At 52.4% G+C, this 19,374-nt stretch overlaps 1 protein-coding gene across 1 annotated transcript in view; it reads right to left on the minus strand.

Moving 5' to 3' along the window:
• Positions 1-17,290, minus strand: part of ABCA13 (ATP binding cassette subfamily A member 13) — a 184,248-nt gene extending 166,958 nt beyond the window's left edge. The window contains exons 1-7 of the mRNA XM_074341068.1: positions 17,174-17,290; positions 16,827-16,936; positions 11,527-11,645; positions 9,077-9,240; positions 8,284-8,363; positions 7,519-7,640; positions 943-1,137 (exon numbers count right to left, since the gene is read on the minus strand). Of these exons, the coding sequence (XP_074197169.1) occupies positions 943-1,137; positions 7,519-7,640; positions 8,284-8,363; positions 9,077-9,240; positions 11,527-11,645; positions 16,827-16,936; positions 17,174-17,199 (816 nt within the window). The 5' untranslated portion in view covers positions 17,200-17,290. The remainder of the gene's footprint in view (positions 1-942; positions 1,138-7,518; positions 7,641-8,283; positions 8,364-9,076; positions 9,241-11,526; positions 11,646-16,826; positions 16,937-17,173) is intronic.
• Positions 17,291-19,374: the final 2,084 nt, after the last annotated feature.

The raw sequence follows: 19,374 nt of genomic DNA on the forward strand, positions 1-19,374 counted from the left end.
ATCTTACATTGTATTATATTACATAAGACCGGGTCTTGTATTATAGTAAAGTAAGACCAGGTCTTATATTAATTTTTGCTCCAAAAGACTCATTAGAACTGATTGTCCAGCTAGGTCTTATTTTCAGGGAAATACGGTAGAAAGTCCCTGAGGGTAGTTTCTAGAAACTTCAGTCAAGATCTGAACAGTAGATGCCAGAAGATGGAGAAGCTTCTGGAAAAGGCAGAGCAAGAGCAGAGGACCAGGTGGACACCGGTATACAGCACACCGCTGTCTGCGAAGGGTTAATGCGTGCCTGCCCGTGGGCTGCCTGTCGTGCCCGACCACTGTCACCCCTTAGCCGACCTCTGTACTGTCCTCAGGTTTCCCCAGCCCTCCCACCTTCACCCCACTGTGTGGAGTGTGGGGAGGACAGGTAATGAATGAGCTGGTGCACACAGGACGTGGGGCTGCCCCCGGGTGCCCTCCACCTGCACACCTGCTCCTGGGCAGGCCCCATCAGAGGAGGACACGTCACCCTCCCGGGACAGAGTCCATGTGTCCCAGGACATAACAGGCGGCAGAGGCCAAGGAGGGGCAGCTGTGAGTGGCCAGCAGAACCCAGATCCCCAGATGCACCCCAGGAAGGTGGTCCTCAAAGAGAGGGGACCAAGCACAGGGCTTAGGTGACATTTTTCACCGTTAGTCCTTCTGTGTTGAGCATGTTGACTGCCACCAGTGCCGTGCCAAACACCATGATGGGCGTGACTGCACGGACCCCCAAAAAACCTCCTGGATGCCCCTTGGTCCCGAGCCCCACCCCAGAGTCAGTGCACAGAAGACACAGAGATTGGCCCAGGCACCGTGGTCTGCACCTGTCTGCCCGCCGCAGTGCCCTCACCTGCCCACCCACGGAAGCCCCTGCAGACATCGCACACGCCATGTGCAGCGGTCACCCCTTACTTTGTAGATTAAATTCCGCAGGTCCAGGTTCCGGCTCATGGACATGATGAGAGCGTACGCCTGGATCCCGGGCAGGCCACACAGCTCCCTCACTGCAAACCAAGACGCTTCGTCCTCGGGGAGCACCAGCAGGAGGCGAAGCACGTCCCGGTCACATCGCCCAGACAAGGCCACCGTGAGGGCACTCGCGAGAACCTGTTTCAGAGCACGACAGTCAGACGGGACTACACCTGAGACAGGCAGCCCCCCCAGACCCAAGGCGGGGCCCTGCAGGCCCATTTCCCCAAAATGCTGAGGATTCAGCAGTTCAGTTTCATACATTCTGAATGAAAACATTTCTAAAACATGCACGTAAGTATCTGACTTAAGCAATCTGCGCTTTCCGATGCCTCGGGAGCTGCGTGCACGGCCAACCTTCCTGCGCTGCCTGGCCCAGCCCCCCTCCCCCGCCAGCTACTCTCAGATGGAACGTTTGCATCTCTTCTTCTGGCGTAAAGTCCCCGCCTCTGTTCAGGTCACCAGCTTTCACTCCCCACTGGTACCAGCATGGAACCAGTTTTTCCTCCTCCATTTCCAAATTGAAAACCTGATTTCCAAGTTGTTATAATTTTTGAAAAGAAAAAGCAAACCAATTCAGAAGGAGCAACTGAGGACAAGTTGTGTCCGTGTCCAGTTTATTGGTGTCACACAGAAGAGGGAAAGGATCCGAGCTGTGTCTCCACGTGGGGAGGACTTTCAGCTAACAACCTTCATAAGGTGACAAATTATACAGCACATAAAATTTTAGAAACACCTGAGACGTGTGGCCTGTAAACGCTTATACTCAGATGGATAGAACTGCTGTGAAAAGTGCAGCCCCACTCAGCCCCTTGTGAACACAAGCTATTGTTTGTTTATCAGGAGACTTGCAAACAGGCAGAGCTCACCAAATGCTTCCATATAATGTCATAAAATGCCAAAAAGTCATTAGGAAATAGAACAGTGTATCTGCCGGGGTTCTGCAGAAAAACAGAATCGACAGGATGTGCATATACACAGAGATTTTTCCTTTAAGGAATGGGCTCAAATAATTGTGGGGCCTCGCAAGCCCCAAACCTATCAGGGGAGTGGACACACAGGAGACCCCAGACAGAGCTGATGCTGCAGCTCAGGCCCAAGGCATCTGGAGGCTGAACCGCCTCCTCTTCGGAGACCCATCTTTTCTGTTAAGCCCTTCGACTGATTGCATGAGGCCCACCCTCCTAATGGAGGGCAATCTGCTTTACTCAGCTTCCACTGATTAAAATGTTAATCTCATCTTGGAAAAGAAAAAAAAAAATTTTAGCTTTGGTGTTTGACCAAATATCTGGGTACTATGGCCCAGCCAAGTTGACATTTAAATTAACCGTCACAAATGGTTAGGATATTCTAATATGCTGAAATATGTGTTGAATCTTACAGAGAAATGTGTTGTTTTCAGGCCAAACAACCAAGAATCCCTTTCTTCGCATGGGACTCTGTGATACAGACACACCTTAGTGCCGCGGCTTTCAAATGTGCAGGGGAGGGTAGATGTATTTGGGGGAAGGGTTTACAAAGAGGAGGCAGCAATGGGGGAGCGGGGTACAGACAGCCACCCTCTGCTTTAATCAGTCCATTAGATACGGAGCTTTCCTCCAGCCCACAACTCAGGGGCTGTCTCCTGGCTTTGTGTGGACACTGACCGGAACAGGCCACTAAAAGTCCGTCTGCATCTGCTGTGCAGCCTGGGTCTCAGCTGTCATCTGCACATCCCCTGGGGTCCCCACTAGGATCATATCCAACACATCTCTTAGAATTCAGTCCCCGGCAAAAATATTTCTCTTAAAACTGTGTACACCTCCTTTAACCAAGCAGGGACTTCCCACGCACCGTCACACGGAAACCCGACCGTCCCACGACACAGGCACATGCGGGGCACAGCAGCACCCCTCCTCTCTGGCTTCCCTACTTTACTCTTCGTCTTTTTTACATTTTACTATGTCCATTTTTCTTTTCTTTTTTTTTTAATTAAATTTATTGGGGTGACAATTGTTAGTAAAATTACATAGATTTCAGGTGTACAATTCTGTATTACATCATCTATAAATCCCATTGTGTGTTCATTTTTCTTGTTTGAAAGGCAGCTAAAGCCGATGGAAGCAGTTGGGGAACAAGAAACAAACGTAACACTCTGTTTTGTCGGGGTGGAAATATCGTGTACGAATCCTTTTTAAAGTAAAACAGGCATCTTTTGCTTAGGCTTTGCTTGGGCTGACAGAGTCAATTATCAGAAACACGAGGCTACGCTGTTGATGCTTTTCCTACATGGCCATGTTTGGCTGGGAAAATGGGCAGGAGCCAGGAATCCAGGGTGGACAGCTCCCCCCAGGTGAGCCCAGGACGCACACGTACACACATGCACACACTCTCAGACATTACTTACTTGGATTCACAGACTCCCTCTAAAAATGGAGATGGGCCCGAGGAGAGGTATTTGCATTTTTAGCAGGAGCTTGTTTACGGGGCATCTGCTGAAACCCAATTGTGTTCAGAGCAGCGCCAAGAAGATGACATTGGTTTTGCCCAACTGGTAATGTTAGGCTGAGGGGTAGGGGAGCCCGTGAGGGATTGCTGTCCTCAGCCTCTTTACGACCAGAATGGAGCCCTGACAGTGCTGTGGACGAACTGGGAGTAGCAGGGAAAGTGACGAGACCATATCAGAATTTCTGAGACAAAGAAAGTGAGAGCAGGACAGACATTTAAAAACCAGGTCTTCCACGTCTGGTCAGAGAGGAGCAGTGTGGCTCTCTGCTCCCAGTGTGCGGCTGGGCGCAGATCTGCTCTCACGAGGAGGAGGCACGGGCAGAGCGAGTACGGGGGCAGGAGGAAGCTCTGAGGACCTTGCCTGAAAATGCTGTCTGGAAGGACAGACACCGCAGGGCAGAAGGATGGTGGGACAAGGTAGGAAGGGTCTAGAGTGAGGCAGCGTCAGCTGGACCCTAACTCCATCTCTTACTGTGTGACCTCCCAGAGGTTCCTCAATGTCTGCAAGCCTCAGTTGCTTTGTCCCTACAGTGGAGGTTGTAAGACCCAAAAGCACCCCACAGGGAGAACTGAATGAGGTCACTGTATGAGGCTCCTGGCAGGGACAGTGCAGCTCAGTGCCCAGGAGCCACCACTATCACCACCATCACCACCACTATCAACACCATTACTACCATCAGCAGAAACACAGTGTCGACTTACAGGAAATTTGAAGAAAGATGAGTAACAATTAGGTGGGTTTATTGATTGAAAATTATTAAATTTAAGAGAGAGAGAGAGAGAGAGAGAGAGAGAACGTAAAGCTACTTAATCCCTTCTTTGCTTCCTTATTCCCAGAGAGAACAGTCTCCACATTGGAGAGGGTCAAACAGCATATTCAAGATGCCTGTGGGCCGGTCAACGCCCACTCCCGCCCCCACACTCAGCCCTGCAATGAAGCCCCAGGCACCCTGGCACCCCGGCTGGCCACAGGTCTGCAGGGATGGCCACGCTGCTGCCTGGCACTCTCTGTCTCCATTTCCAGTACCTTCTCTCCTTCCAAGGCTTCAGACTTGATAACAGTTTTGCCATCTATAGTATTTAAGAAGTCATTTAGTTTTGGAGGAATTTAGTTTTGTTTCGTACAGTAGGCTTTAGAAATCACCAACAGATAACACCATCAATTCTGGATGATTTCTGATCATGGGTTACCCATGAACCCTTGAATAAAACAGCAGTTGCCAGAAACCATGTTGATAGAGTCACCATAAAGCAGCCCCATCATTACAAGGTGACTTTCTTTGGACTGCAGAGTTACTAGGCTAGTAAGTTACAAGGACCCCAGACAGACAAGCTGTGGCTGATTAAAGGGCCCAGACAGACGTAAAGAGTCTGAGTGGGACCTCCCAGGCCATGGTCAGCCCTGTGCATTAACAACCTGCGGGAAAATACGCACAATGTGCTCATCTCCTTGGTGATTGACAAGGTCGGGAGAGACAGTTAAACGACACTTGGAAAAGTAGTCATGACTGAAAATACCTTGGAGGTTAGACTAATCAGCCAGAATGAGCAAGTACTTTTGCAGAGATCAATGCAAATCCTGTAACTGAGGCTCAAAAATATTGACCTAATGCACATAGAAAAGATGTCCCCCATCACATGTCCCCACCACTGACACGCCACCGTACTGTGCTTCTCAGAACCTCACACGTGTATTCACTGAGTGTGCGACCCAGAGAACACGCTCCCCTGAGAGCAGGGAGCTGGGTCCCAGCACCTGGAAGTCCCCTGACAGGAAGGAAGATTCTAAGTAAACGAATCAATGAGGGGCTTGCAGTTTTCCCAAGGCCCTAGTACCACTAAAAAGTGTTCCCTGCGGGCCACCAACAGCTGGACGGAGGATCTGATGTGATGAATTTGCCACTGACTGAAAGTACCGTGAACAATCCCAGGGAGAAAGGCACCAAAGTGGCCAGAAATAACATGGTGCTGCCTGCTGTCCACCTGACATTCTAGATGATTCTAGAGCCGAGTGTCATGGCTTAACCGAGCATGAGTTAGTCCCTTCGCCAGAATCTGTAGACGTGTGGCTCCGTGGATACGCTGCGCTACCAAAGCCAGTGGCTTCATCATTCACCGGAATCGCAAGAACGTAACCTTGTTAGTACCCCTTCCAGTGGCCTAACTGCCCAGCTACGGAGGCAACCATGGTGGCTCTGTGGGGACAGAGCCAGGAGAGTAGTTTCCAGGCTCTCGGCCTCACGTGGAAAGGTGCTGACTCAGGTAGTAAATGGCCATCAACTGTGATTGGATGGCCATCAGCTGTGACTGGTTGGTCATCAGCTGTACCCAGTGAGCCATTGGCCACTAATATAACTGCCGTGGCTGGGCTAGCAGGGGCGGATTGTGGCTAGCAAGTGGGGTTGGTTGGTTGGCAGAGAAGCAGAAGGCGGACTGCACCTCGTGTGGAGCCTGCTTCCTGTGTCTCCAACCCAGCCGCCAGCGAGACCATAGTGGTATGACTCCCCTATCTATGGCTCCGTGGGTGTCGTTTTTGGCCTCACCATGTCCTGCATTCTGTGCAGGGTGCGGGAGCAGAGACCCTACATGACAGCTTCCATGTCAAGGACGTCGCACTGCCATCTACACGTCAGTAGCACTTTGCAGCACAGGCCTTCGCAGAGCACAGCCTCCATGGTGGGATGGCAGTGACACCTGGTGGCCAGCCACGTGCTTAATCAGACAGCAACATCAAACCCACGGTCCTAAAACGGGATTTCAGAACCGACTCTGCACAGCACTGCTAGTCAGGTACTTCAAGTAACTCGGACACCGCTCCATCGCCCTCTCACAAGTTCCTAAGGATTTCAAGCCAAACCTGATCATGTTGACATGCAAGACAGCAGGCCACCTGCATTCCCGCCATCTCCACACACGTGTGTGCTCCATCAGCCACCTGCGACAGCTGTCCCTCTACACACACGTGTGACTACCGTAAACCACTTGGTGATGCTGCAATTTGAATTTTGGATCCCTAGCTTCTAATCTACCTCTTTCTTAATACAGATTAACTCAATTAATTGATCTACTTGTCAAAGCTTGTGCTCAGCCCCCATTAACCAGAATCAACATGAAGTGTCTGTTGGGGCCCATCTGATTGTCAATAAAAATGTCCATTTGAGCGCCATCTTCATGGTTACTGCTTCTGGAAGCTTCTCTGCACAGGAAAGTAAAACCCCAACTAGAGGTGCTGAAAGGTACCTCAGAAAAGTACCTGTTAAGGGTCCAGGTGCTAGCTCCTGTGACCAACGTGAAATTCACCTGTCCCTGTCCTCTGTGGACGAACTGTGTCCTAACCCCACCCTTATTTCAGCTGTCTTTTCGGCCACCTTGGAGATGGCCCAGCCTGTCTCTGCTCACTGCCTCTCCGTCACCTCGGAGGTGGCCCAGCCTGTCACTGTTCACTGCCCCTCGGTCACCTCGGAGGTGGCCCAGTCTGTCACTGTTCACTGCCTCTCGGTCACCTTGGAGGTGGCCCAGCCTGTCTCTGCTCACTGCCTCTCCGTCACCTCAGAGGTAGCCCAGTCTGTCACTGTTCACTGCTGTCACAAACCCTACCACAGTACTCCATCAGAGTGCACACAATTACTCTCTACCGAAAGGAAATCATAGCTGATGTTTAGATAGTTTTAGATATTCTGTTTTTGTATGTTTTTGAGAATTTTGCAACCCTTACTTTGCCAAGCCCGGCCCCTCAGGGTGTCCTGCATCAGAGCTGGAAATCACTGGAATAAACACCATCACCAATTTTACCTTTTCTAACCCCAAATGAAGGCAATATTATGAAATTAAAGACCCCAAGATTTTGGCATCAGACAATGACATCCTTGGTTCCTCATTGTCTCATTTCCTTTCTGGCTCCAGTGGGGTCATTTGCACAGCAGCCCACACCCCCAGCCCTGGGAAAGAACGGGGGAGGCAGGGAGGGGGACACGGCCAGCAGCCCCCGGGCGGGAGCACTTGCCGGGGGAGCAGGGAGGAGCAGCACTGTACCTGCGAGTGGGAGACATTAGCTTCTAAAATACTATTGATAGTGTCGTCTGAGATGGGAATGGAGGACCGAAGCTCTTCTGTTACATCGGTGACATTCTTCATCAAATCTTTTACTTTCACATCTGAAAAACAACAAGAGAAAGGAAACTTTATCACAGTAAATGTTTGGGCTGTTATGACTGTGAAAACAAAATCTGACAGTAACACGTGGCGAGGGCCATTTCCCTCACCGTGTCCAGCCCATAATAAACACTAGATGGGGTTGCATCTCACTCTCTGTGAGGAACTGATAGGATTCATACGGAAAGGAAAGCAAAGCCCCAGTTAAGCGGTGTTTCCATCACCTGCTCACTCTCCGAGACCTGTGATTTCAGGGTTTCCTCCAGAGGGAGGGTTTCCTGGGGACCAGTGACCATGTGCCACCATAGTCACTTGTCCCTGTGCACCGCCCTCTCTCCCTTTAGCAAGAGAAGGGCCCAGGATTCTTCAGACCGGCGTGTTGGTGCAACGTGGAGCCTGGCGAGCTGCACAGACTGAAGACGAGGCTTGGGGACGCCAGTGGCTTGTCCAGGGCGAAACCCAGCCTGCAGAGCGTCCCTCCTCCCTCCTCGTGGTTGGGAACCCAGGGCTCGGGATGTGCGTCCTTAACCCCGAACACGTCAGACCAGTCAAGTTCTAAATTGTTATTCATCACAACAGCTCAACTATTCTTTCATGTTTTCTTTTGATAATACATTTGTGTGAGAAACGAAGTCACATACTCACCCACAGTTACTGTGAAATTGCTAAGAAAAGTCATAATCGGATTCCCGGAAAACAAAGTCTTTTCGAGGTTTTGGACCAACCTAAAACGGGAGAAAGTGAGAGCTAATTTAGGCGATGAAACACAGGAGACAGTGCTGGAGGCACTAGTACTGCCTGGAGATGAGCCGGACCCTGAGACAGCGTCTCCATCCGTCGCTCAGACGCTTGGACAGTGTCTCCCGACGCTCTGGGGAATGCCCGTTAGCATCTGATTCCAGCATTTGTTTCTCGGGGCCCCTGCCAGGTGGGATGAGGCCAGGGAGGGAGGAGGCTTCATAAGTGGCTTCTCACAAATGTGCAAAGAAAGGACAGAACAGATCCTGGCCTGCCCGAGAAGGCAGGCACCAACCGTGCAGTGGACACTGCTCTGTCTGTAAGTCACTGGCGAGCATAAGGGGCCTGATTCGCTTCCAGTGGCTTAAACACTCAGAGAACAGACCCAGATGCACCAAGGTGAAGTAATTGGAAACTTTTGTTTTTACACACACATCTAGTGCTGCCGTGTCGGCTCAGATCTCACTTGGAGCGACCGCCCTCATCACCCTGAAGCGGGCCTTACAGCTAACGCTGCTCCCACATCTTACAGTTTAAAACGTGAAGTCATATTAATAATCAAGGAAATGCACATATTAATAATCAATAAGTATATAATAGGACGTGGCACACATTACTGCCTGAAATTCACAATTTTAAAATGCAAGACATCCCCTTCATCAAGGAAAACTGGAGAAGGCGCGGGGCAAGCGTGACGTACGTGTGCACGCGCCAGGGGTCCCCGTCCAGGACGGGCTGGCACACACAGTCCTGGGCGCTGGTGGTTTCCAGGTCGCTCCTGAAGCATTCCAACGTGCTGGCAAGATTCCTGCTAAGACCCTCACAGTCTAGCGGACGGGGCGAGGACCATAACTTCTGCATTTCCTAGAAAACATCGCGATGATACAGTCAGAAACACACACTCGTTTGCATGAGCTCAAGGCTGATTTCCAGACACACGGGCGCCCTCACTGAGTGTCCCATGTCTCCAGCCCATTTTCCTCGGAACCAGCACAAATGAGGGCTCGACTCACTCCTGAGAACACAGGGAGGAGGCAGCCGGCTGCCCCGGGAAAGGGGCCTCTAGCCCCTCAGCTGTGACGACATGCCAACTACATCAGGTCTGCGCATTTATAACATCCTGTTCTGGATTTCACCCTGAAGTTTATCTGCACGATTTTGACACATGGGGTTGAGGAGGGAAAAAACGCACTCCGTCCCCAGTAGCAAGGAGGCTGGAGGGGAAGTCCCAGCATGGACACGTGGGGGGCAGGCCAGAGCACCCCGTGGCGAGGCTGCACATCACAGCCCTTCTCTGGCTGGACTGGGCCTGTGTTCATCTAGGAGCTGCTCCTGGAGCCACACTCAGCCCGCTCTACAGACCGGTCGCTGCCCCTGGGGGTCCCCAGGTCCAGACTGGGCAGGAAGCCGCATCCAGCCGGACTCCCAGCCACGCTCTCCAACGCAGCTCATCCCAGAGGTCAAGGGACTGTTGGGCACCTGTCATTTTTGAAATGTGATTTCTGAATCTCATCTAGCCCCCTACAGAGACCCTCTACTGTTCAGAGCGGCGGGGACGAGGGTCGGAGACGACACCTGAGCTCTCCTCATAGCACTTAGTTCGCTGAGACTTTCACTTCCAGGGCAATCCAATGTTGACACGAGAACACTGTGTTTGAATATTTAGATATTGAAAAACTAAACTGACATCGTGCCTGTTTACTGCCTTGCCGGGCAGATGGCACTTCACATGCCACAGCCCGGAAAGACTTGTGTTAGAAGCTCTCCTCTTAAAGACCTTGAAGCACAGAGACTCTGCATCCTGAGATAAGCCATTCTGTTTCTGTTATCAAAGGCGGAATTTCTGCTTCTTATCAAAACTCACCTAACTGGTGCTAGCCAGAATCGTTGACACACACACAATCATTTGAACTATAAATACGGTCTCTGAGGCCGTTGTTTTGAAAGCTAGAGGTTCTTGCTGCTTTATTATTGCAAACTTCACTCAGCACTCAAAGTTCTCTGTCGGGGTTTGTTTTATTTCTCCACATTTAATACCTGACAGAGACCTGCCTGATGGTCCAAATAAATCCTGGTGACTCTCCCTACAGACCCACCCAGGGCTTCCTGTGCACACAGACCACGCCCCCGAGGCCTGGGGCTCACAGGCCCACCCATGACTCCCCACCCCCACCCGCAGCCCTCACTCCCTGCTCACGTTTCCACAGAGGGGAGGCCGCCTCTGCCCTCCCCACGTGGTCGGAGCAGAGCCTGACTATCCCTGGGCATCACCTTTCCTCTACTGCCTGTGAAAACCCAACACTCACATATGATTATGTGGAGTTACTAGCACAAAAGCAACAGACAATATTCAGAACTGAACCTAGAAAAAAAGAAATGTCTTCAGTCTGTCACTGGACAAATAGCACCAGCCCAGGCAGGCCAGGTGTGCTGAGGGCCCAGCGGCTTTAATCCCAGGGCACGGGCATCCCCAGCAGGAGTCACACCTCTGGCTTGGCTTTAGCTGGAGGCCCTGATGGGCACCTGTCCAAATGAATCAAAAGGGAACTGCCACACTGGCCCCCACCAGCCACCAGCTCTGTGTACTTGTCCGTGTGTGCCATTAGTCAGCGCCCATGATGGGCTGATACATGGTTAACCACTTGCTCTCTGGGGAAACAAGTCTCATCTGTAGGTTTGTCGGTGTCCAGGGTGTAGATGCTGCCACCATGGCCTCGTCAGGCTGCCAATGATGTCACCAGACACAACTGGGGGGAGACACGTGGTGCACACATGTGACGCTGCAGATACGACAGATGTGAATAACCTCAGGACGGGCAACTACAACGCTGAACCAGCTGGGAGGTGACGCGACGTGTGTGCCCAACACACTTATTTAATCCTATGTTTATACAGTTTGATTTTTAATAATGTCTCTGTTTAACTTGCAAAGTCCCTGAAATTCGGCAGTCGGCTCTCAGAAGTCGTGCTCATCACTCAGAGCATGTTTGGGGCCCCCCGAGAGGGCAGGGAGGGACTCACGTGCACCCTGACTCCCGCGTCACCAGCCGGCACAGCTGCCTGCTTGTCGGCCAGCGGAGGCGAATGAGCTGGCCCTGCATGGGCCACCGTAACCAACACGACATTCTTGGAACATGGACGATGACACACCTGGTAGTGGTCCTGCACCGCGGCGGCCCCTTGCAGACCAGACAAAAGGAGTCGCCTTATGCCACCTTGCTGGCAACTCAGAGCAGCGCAGAGGACGTCCTTGGTGAAGGACGGGTTTTCTGAGGAGGAAACACACAGAGAAGTAGCTGGTACACCACGTCCTCCTGAATGAGCTGCTCTCCATGGGAGCTCTTCAAGATTCCAAATGAGCCAAACGCACCAAGAATTCTTCAATCATCAAAATGAACATTCAGAATGTGAGGGAAAAGCTGCCTTTTGAGCTCCCAATGTAACTACTTGTTTTTTCTGGGCCTACCTACCTGGACACATGGTCACTAGCCCTCTCCAGCTCCCCAAACGGCCCCTCTCCCTGCACCCCTCACCCCAGCCCTGCTTTCACCTGCAGTCCCAGGCAGTGCCTAGCAGCGCCCTTTCATTCTTAAGTACCCACCTGAAGGACAGATGGTTATACACACGCGGATCTGAGGGCGCCCACCCTGCCCACCTCGCAGGCCCCACCCACGGCTCCCCCAGCACCCCACACACCGGCCCCTCCCTCACTGCTCTGTCACACCTCCCAACAGCTTGACTCCTCTGCCCAGCATGCCAGGTCCCACTCAGAATACTCTCCGGGCTTCCTGTATGTCCCCTCCCAGCTCCCTTCCACTTAGCCTTCCTCTGGAGCCTGGGGCTCTTCCTAAAGGGAGGGGGCTACTTAGAGGGTCTCACCCACAGCGGCAGCCACCTCCTCCCCAGCTCAGGGCCTGCACTCCCCGTTTCCCCAGGGCCACCGGCACCCCCTGCATTGCAGCCACTCCTCTCTCGAGCCTACCCTTCAGAACTCGGCCTCAGGACGCACGCGTCCCCCAGCTGTGGGGACCTGTCATCACGTGAGCAGACCCTGCAGCACACCCACTGCAGCCACACCGTGGAGGGGCTCTGCTGGCGTCTGGTCCCATGTCACAGCCAGTGCCTACGTGTGGCTTTGCCTAGATGCTTGCTGAGTATTTCCACATTGTTATTACAGAAAAACGAATGCATCTTTATGATCAACAAAACGTCTTTTTTCAATTAGAGAAAAATTTCAGTCCTGCTTCTTACATTATTACATCGTTTCTCAAAAGGTATTTTAAAAAACTGATTAGAACGTTATGCAGCGTGCAGTACAGAGAACACACCGAGTCATGTTTTCAAAAGCACCTGAACACCTCACTTGTTTATATTTTCTCATTCACCCTCTGTTTCTCTGATTTTCAAAACCAAGCTCCTTATTGTCAAAAATATAAAGTGTGTCTCTTAATTAATCTATTAAGAGGCAAAAAAAAGAGGTGAAATACTGTCAGACGTCCCAGCGCTGTCTCTGAGGACAAACGGTCATGTGTCTGAGGAAGACGTCCTAACGTTTAGGACCCATGTCACCCAAACCTCAGAGCACAGAACACGGCACCGACCAACAAGCATGTCACGTGCCTCAGGCACAGGCTGCAGCCACCCTGCGTCTCTCGGTGTAAAATGAGGACATGGACTAGACGGGGGCTGCAAGGTCAGCTCAGGGACGACCTACTGGCTATGGAAAGACGCGCTGGCCTGTACCTGACATTGCCCTGCAGCCGCCCTCAAAGCCACCACCCTCAGGACAGAATGACAGTCGGGCCTCCACCCTCCACATGCCTGGGGCCCCTGTGGCCCCTCACGTTGCTTCTCCAGACCCGGCTCCGTGCCCTACTTCTCCCTACCTGCTACCATCTCTCTTCTTGGTTTTTGGACACGTCACCCCCCTGCTCGGGCTTTCCAGCCCCACCCCCACACCCCGTCCCTCTGCTCCTGCTGGCGCCACAGACCCCGGGGCTCCTTGGTGGGTCGGGCCCTGACTTCTGCACTGCGAGGCCCTGGGCAACTCACCCACACGCTCTGGGTGTCAGCTGTTGACGTGGGAAAGCAGGAGGTGGACGTGGGAGGCCCTGAGGTCATTTCTGGCTCCACGAGCCGCTCTCACACAGGCGTCTTTCACGTGCTGCCAGTACTAGGTTGGCAGGGGATAGTGACCGTTTTCCTCATGGTGACACTGAACTAAACTCCGTGACGTGCAGACAACCACTTCCTTTTCAATAGTGACAGTAACCAAGCTGTCACTGCCCCCTCTGTGCTGGAAGAGCAGCCATGGCCCATTGCACCCCAAACCCTACCTTTCTGGGCCTGTCACTGCCCCCCTCTTCTACAGAATGAAGCGAAAGTTTCCTAAGGAAAGTGGGGTGACAGTTTCTGTTCCTCAGTCATGCCTGAGGGTGACATACTTGAGTTTTCTTGAAATGCGATGTAAAACTTCGAAACTAATTTTCCGTTACTAATGTAATTTCAAGTAAGCTAATTTAGCAGCTGCAGTGTGGAACGGCAAAATAAATATAAAGTCAGGTATTAATGAATGTTTAACTCACGGGAAAGCCTCACATTAGCTGACTGAAATGTCAAACTAATGACGCCTCCGGACGTGGCTGGGTTCAAAATGTCACATGAGCCTTCGGGATGCAGGCGGGAGTGTGGGTCCCATCCCACAGAGCCTCCACCTGGGGTCACGGCTCGCTGTCCTACTGTGCACTCAGGTGCGTAATGCTTTACTGGGCAGCCCTGCCCGTGTCCTGACATCTCCAGTCGGAAACAGGTTTTCTTTTTAAACAACTACATGACAGGGGCCTTCACGTGCCTCTTTGATGCCTCCGGCCTCCCTCCACTGCTCTCCTTTTTCACGTTTCTTAAACAGAACGATTAATCAGTTCTTGGGTTTAAGGAACTTTGTAGAAAAAGAGGTGAGTGAACAGATTAAAATTAAGCCTGTGTTAATCACTAAATTACCAATTTCACTTGTAAACAGCTCTATATAAGCTGAGAGTGAGATTTTCCGTAGACGTACAGAGACCCACCCTCCACTTGCCCTATGACGGGGGCAGGGGGGAACCTACTGTGCCCACGGCCCACGGAGCCACCTGTGCCCACCACCACCTTCCATCTAATCCTCTCAGCTGTGCCTTGAAATAGGAGTTGTTCCCACTCTTTATCCAAAGCTCAGGGCACTAAGCGGGTGCCAGGGTCACTCAGCTGGCCAGTGGCCAAGCCGACTTTGGACCTGGCTGTGTGACACTGCAGCAACTGCTCTTCCTGCATCATGATTCCACTTATCATGAGAGTCAAGTTTGATTCTGCATGTAAAAGCACTCAGGAACAATGAGGCCTTACTCAGGCACGGTGCCGCGTGATTAGACGTGGCCTGTCCCTTACAGGTCAGGTGGCACTGCAGACCCCGGCTGGCCCACAGGCCTGAGCCCCATCGGTGGTTGTGTGGACGAGCCCACAGCGAGAGCCTCAGCCTAGAGCCATGCACTGTCCCCCGTCCACCTCGCAGTCAGAGGTGGGGTACACCAGAGGACAGGGCACACGAACGTCCTTCCACCCTCAGGCTTCACCAGAAATGTCACCGCGCAGAGATGTCCCAAAGGCCCCCCTCTCTGCCGCCACTTGCTCTCACCTCTTCACTGTTACCGTCTTCCTAGCACTCAAGACCTGAAATCGTACTTATGCTCGTTTAAAGACGTATTTGATGTGCTGGTTCCTGCCCGGCCTCGCCGCTCCCCCCCAGCTCCCCCAGGCAGGAGCTGGTCTGCACTCCTGGCTCCCAGACCCTGCTGCCCACGCCCCACAGGTAACCACGCTGGTGGACAGCTGACCACCCTGGGTCTGCAATGGTGGGCGTGCCTCCACTCTGCCCCACACATGCCCGACTCTGCTCTGCCCAGCGTCCTCCCAGCCCCACACGCTGGCTCAGTAACACTGAGCAGGCCCCAAGTACACAGACGCCCACCCACTGTCGTTTATGGCAAACGTTGCCACCAGAAGAGTCAGCGTAAAACCCCACAGACCACATGCGCAGGCCTCCCAGTGGATGGAACAGGGGCACGTGAGGTCTCCTGGCATTCCCTCTCTCTTCAGTCAATGAACGTCTGTCGTCATCGGCTGTGCTCAATGCCCATGTGCTGGAGTCATGCCGATCAACAGGCACGGCCACGAGGAGACACACTGGTCACCTCACCGCAGCACACAGCTGGGACCATGACGCAGGGCCCCCCAGCCCCTGACTGGGGGCCAAGAAAAGCTTTCCAGAGGAAACCACACCGAATCTCAGAATAATGTGGTGATACTAATCATGGGAGAATAAGTCGGGGGGGTGGGGGGTGGGACAGTGGGAGTGTGGTGTCACATGACCCTGGGGCGGGGTGGGCGTGCAGAGCCAACCACGGTGCACTCCACGCAAGGACAGGGCATAGGCCCACTCAGCTGCCCTCTGGCTCCTCAGTTCCTCTCGGTCTGATCAGGGCCACCCTTGACTTCAGCATGTCTCTCCCTAGCCCTCCTCCCTGGGCTCCCATCCATGTCCCCAGTGCCCACTGCCATCAGCGTTCTCAAGGCCCTGCCAGCACAAGAGGGCTCTGTGCAGCTGTGTTCAGGAGACCTGCCGTAGGAAGGCGTGACATGTGTGCCCATGTCCAGCAGCCCTTAAGCAGCCCTGGTCCTGCCCCGGGACCCAGAAGAGCTCTGAGACTCCGAGCTGACCCATCAGAGGAGATCCTGGATAACCGAGTGCCCCGTAGGCAGCCCTGGTACTTTCCTTCAGCAAAGGCACAAGGAGACGTCACTGAAACATGCAGGAATGGACTCGGCAAGTAGGTCTTAGCAGACAAATTCATTCATTTACAACATAAATATCTAGTCTCTCAGTGTAGACATGATTGGGGGGACAATGGACTAAGCGGCAGGACAATGGACTACGCGGCAGTGAGGTTACAGACTGCTGCAGGGAAAGGGGTGCCCCAAAACTAAAACATGAGCACCAAGGCCTGGGAATCCAGGCTGCAGCCAGTTCCTCCACACACACGGTGGGAGCATCCCGTGTACCAGGGTGGAGACGCACCTGCTGCCTTCAAGGAACACCAACTCTGGTAGAGGAAGGAGCCACAGAAATCAGAGCAGTGACATGCATCTGACAGAGGTCTGCTCAAGGTCACTGCCAGCCAGGGATGGAGGCAGGCCTTCTGGGCCACAGAGCACGGCTGGAGTTTACGTCAAGGATACGGGAAGCAGGTTACATGACCAACAGCCCCGCTCAGGGCAGGGAGGGGCGGTTCACCTAGGCTGGAGAGGAGCGGCAGTGGTGGGATGAGGTGGGAGGCGTGGGCCAGGGCCCTGGGCCTCGGGAGCCAGGGCAGAAGGCTGCACCTTACCCTAAAGGAGACTCAGGGGCACCTGCCCACCTGTGAGAATGAGGACCGCATGCAGGACCAGCATCTTCGCTCTCTGCAGAGTCACGACGGCCGCCGCGGGCTTCACAGGCTGCCGGGAACCCTGACACATTTCAGCAACACTTAGGAGAAAAAAAAAGAAATGGCATTAAAGAATCAAAGTCTGCAACCCACGTGCACCACTTTTGGGGACAAGGCGTAAGAAGTGTCCCAGTGCTCATAGCTACTCCACAGAGAAACAGACAACACAGTCAGACATCTGGAATGCGTGAGGCCTCCGTCTCCGGTCACGGCAACAATTTCCTGGTGGTGCCGCGTGCACGTATCAGGACAAAAGTAAGTCTGAAAATGAAATGCACCTTCGGGCCAGACCGCAGAAATCCATGAGGTGATGAAAACTGGATTCTGTACAGCGACACTTGTCTACTGTCCATTAGAGGGAGTCTGAAGTCATGTGACACCTTTAAAGGTCAGGCGGAATCACACACAATCCTTCAGGGGGAGCCAGATCCAAGCACTGCCCTCGACCAAACAGTGAACAAGGAGGCGGAGGGGGAGCTATAATAGAAACACACTTGAACTGGAAAATAGTTTGGCAGGGAGAGAACAGTTATGAGCGAACTGTGTTTGAGTGACATAGAAAGACTAATGTGTGATTTTCATTTCTAGCCAGAAAAACATGGTGTACAGCCACTTCTTAATCACCATCTGGTAATATATATATTGGTAAATTGTGGGATTTTAATTATTACATGTTAGTCGTACCAAAATGATGGTGCACCCAGAAGCAAGAGTCGCTTTTCCTCAGTCTCTCACAGCCACCAGTGGCAACTTTCAGTTGTCACTCAGTAGATGGGACATGAACTGCCCCAGCCTCGGGTCCCCCCCAAATGAGGACTGTGGTCTGGACGGGAGTCCACACGCACAGCATGCTCATGGCCCCCCTGGTGACCTCGCTTATCACAGGCTGGAGACCAAAGTTCTACCCATTTCCCACAAGCTCAGAGGTGGGCTAGAACCTGCCCCCCCTCCCCCGCAGACCTCACAGCCTATTTATCGTGGTCCACACAGTGGGATGCAGGATCCAGAGCTGGGTGCCTGCCTTCTCTTCCAGACCTCCCATTTCCTCTTTAGTTCACTTTCCCTGTTTCTACAGTAGATTTACGGATTGGGGAATAGCTTCAAAGCAGCATTCACTCTGAAATGGAATTGGATCCTAACTGGAGGTGACACAGATGGTGCATACATGATGCACGGTGCCCCGTGTGTGAAAGAAGGGGTCTGGTAGGTGAGACCCAGCCGGGGGAAGGTGACAAAGGACCCAGAGCGTTCTTTGGGACAAACAACAATGGAGTCACAGCTGGGCAGCCAAACTTCGTGTCCCTGTCCAGCAGGAGGTACTGAGGCAGGACGCAGGGAAACGGATGCTGCCACAATCATCCCCACATAACTGGCTCCTGCCACCAGGGGCTCTCAATTCCAGGAAACTCACAGGGAGCCAACGGATGCTCACGGAACTTTCCACATGGGGGAATTGTTCTTATTGTTCTTACTATTCTAATTTTAAGCTAATATTTTTGCCTAGGTGTCTGTGGTTATTTAATTATTAATATTTCTCATGGGTTAAACCCATATTAATTATGCATATTAAATGCATAGCTAAGGTTTATTGCAGTATCCTTACCATAGCACCAAGAGGTACCATTATCAGCCCTGTTTTGGACGTAAACAAAGGGAGGGTCAGAAAGTTTCAATAACTTGTCTGGATTCAGAAAGTCAGTGGACAGCAGAGATAAGACTTACATCAAAGTCAGGCTAGTCTGACTCAAACCCACCACCAATGGGACCTTTGTCTTGGACATTTTGTATCTTCCCCATTCAAGATGTGGATGACAAAAGGATACCGAAAGCGAGAACGGAAGCAAGTCATCACTACATAGGATGAGACTGGGCACTAAGCCTTGTGAAGTCAGAGAGTGGGGGTGGTGGCCACACCCCAGGCACTTCCCACCAATTAGTTTCCAGTTTGGGGGTAAATCCCCTCCACAGAGAACCGAAAAATATCGTATGAAAATTGGGATTAGTCAAGAACAGGACCTGCCCAGGCCACCTCCAGCTCAAATGATGATTCAGAGCAGAATGGAAGTCAAACACTATGCAGTCGGGTCAGAGACAATGTGGGGTCGCAGCGAGAAGCTCTGAAAGCCAGCATCCAAACTTCAGGGCAGGGACAGTTCTTTGTGCCAATGACACCTGTTTCACTAGCCAAGCAGTGAAGTGACTGGATTCAAGGTGTAGCCCGGTACCAGCAGAACTCAGAAAACTGGCCAAGCGCCGGGCAGGTGAGTGAGGTCCAGGTGGCACTGCCACTCTCCCTGTGTGACCGAGAGAAAGGCAGGTGCAGGCAGGGACCACGCAGATGGCACTGTCACACACAGAAAGGCTGGGCTGGGACAGCTGCAGCCCCTGACACTCTGCACACCCAGAGGCACAAGTCCTGCAACTTACGACAGCAGACAACATCCAGAGCTTATGACTAATGGGACGGAGGTTTCAGAAC

The sequence above is a fragment of the Rhinolophus sinicus genome, linkage group LG09 (assembly GCF_036562045.2).
Source record: "Rhinolophus sinicus isolate RSC01 linkage group LG09, ASM3656204v1, whole genome shotgun sequence".
NCBI lineage: Eukaryota > Metazoa > Chordata > Mammalia > Chiroptera > Rhinolophidae > Rhinolophus > Rhinolophus sinicus.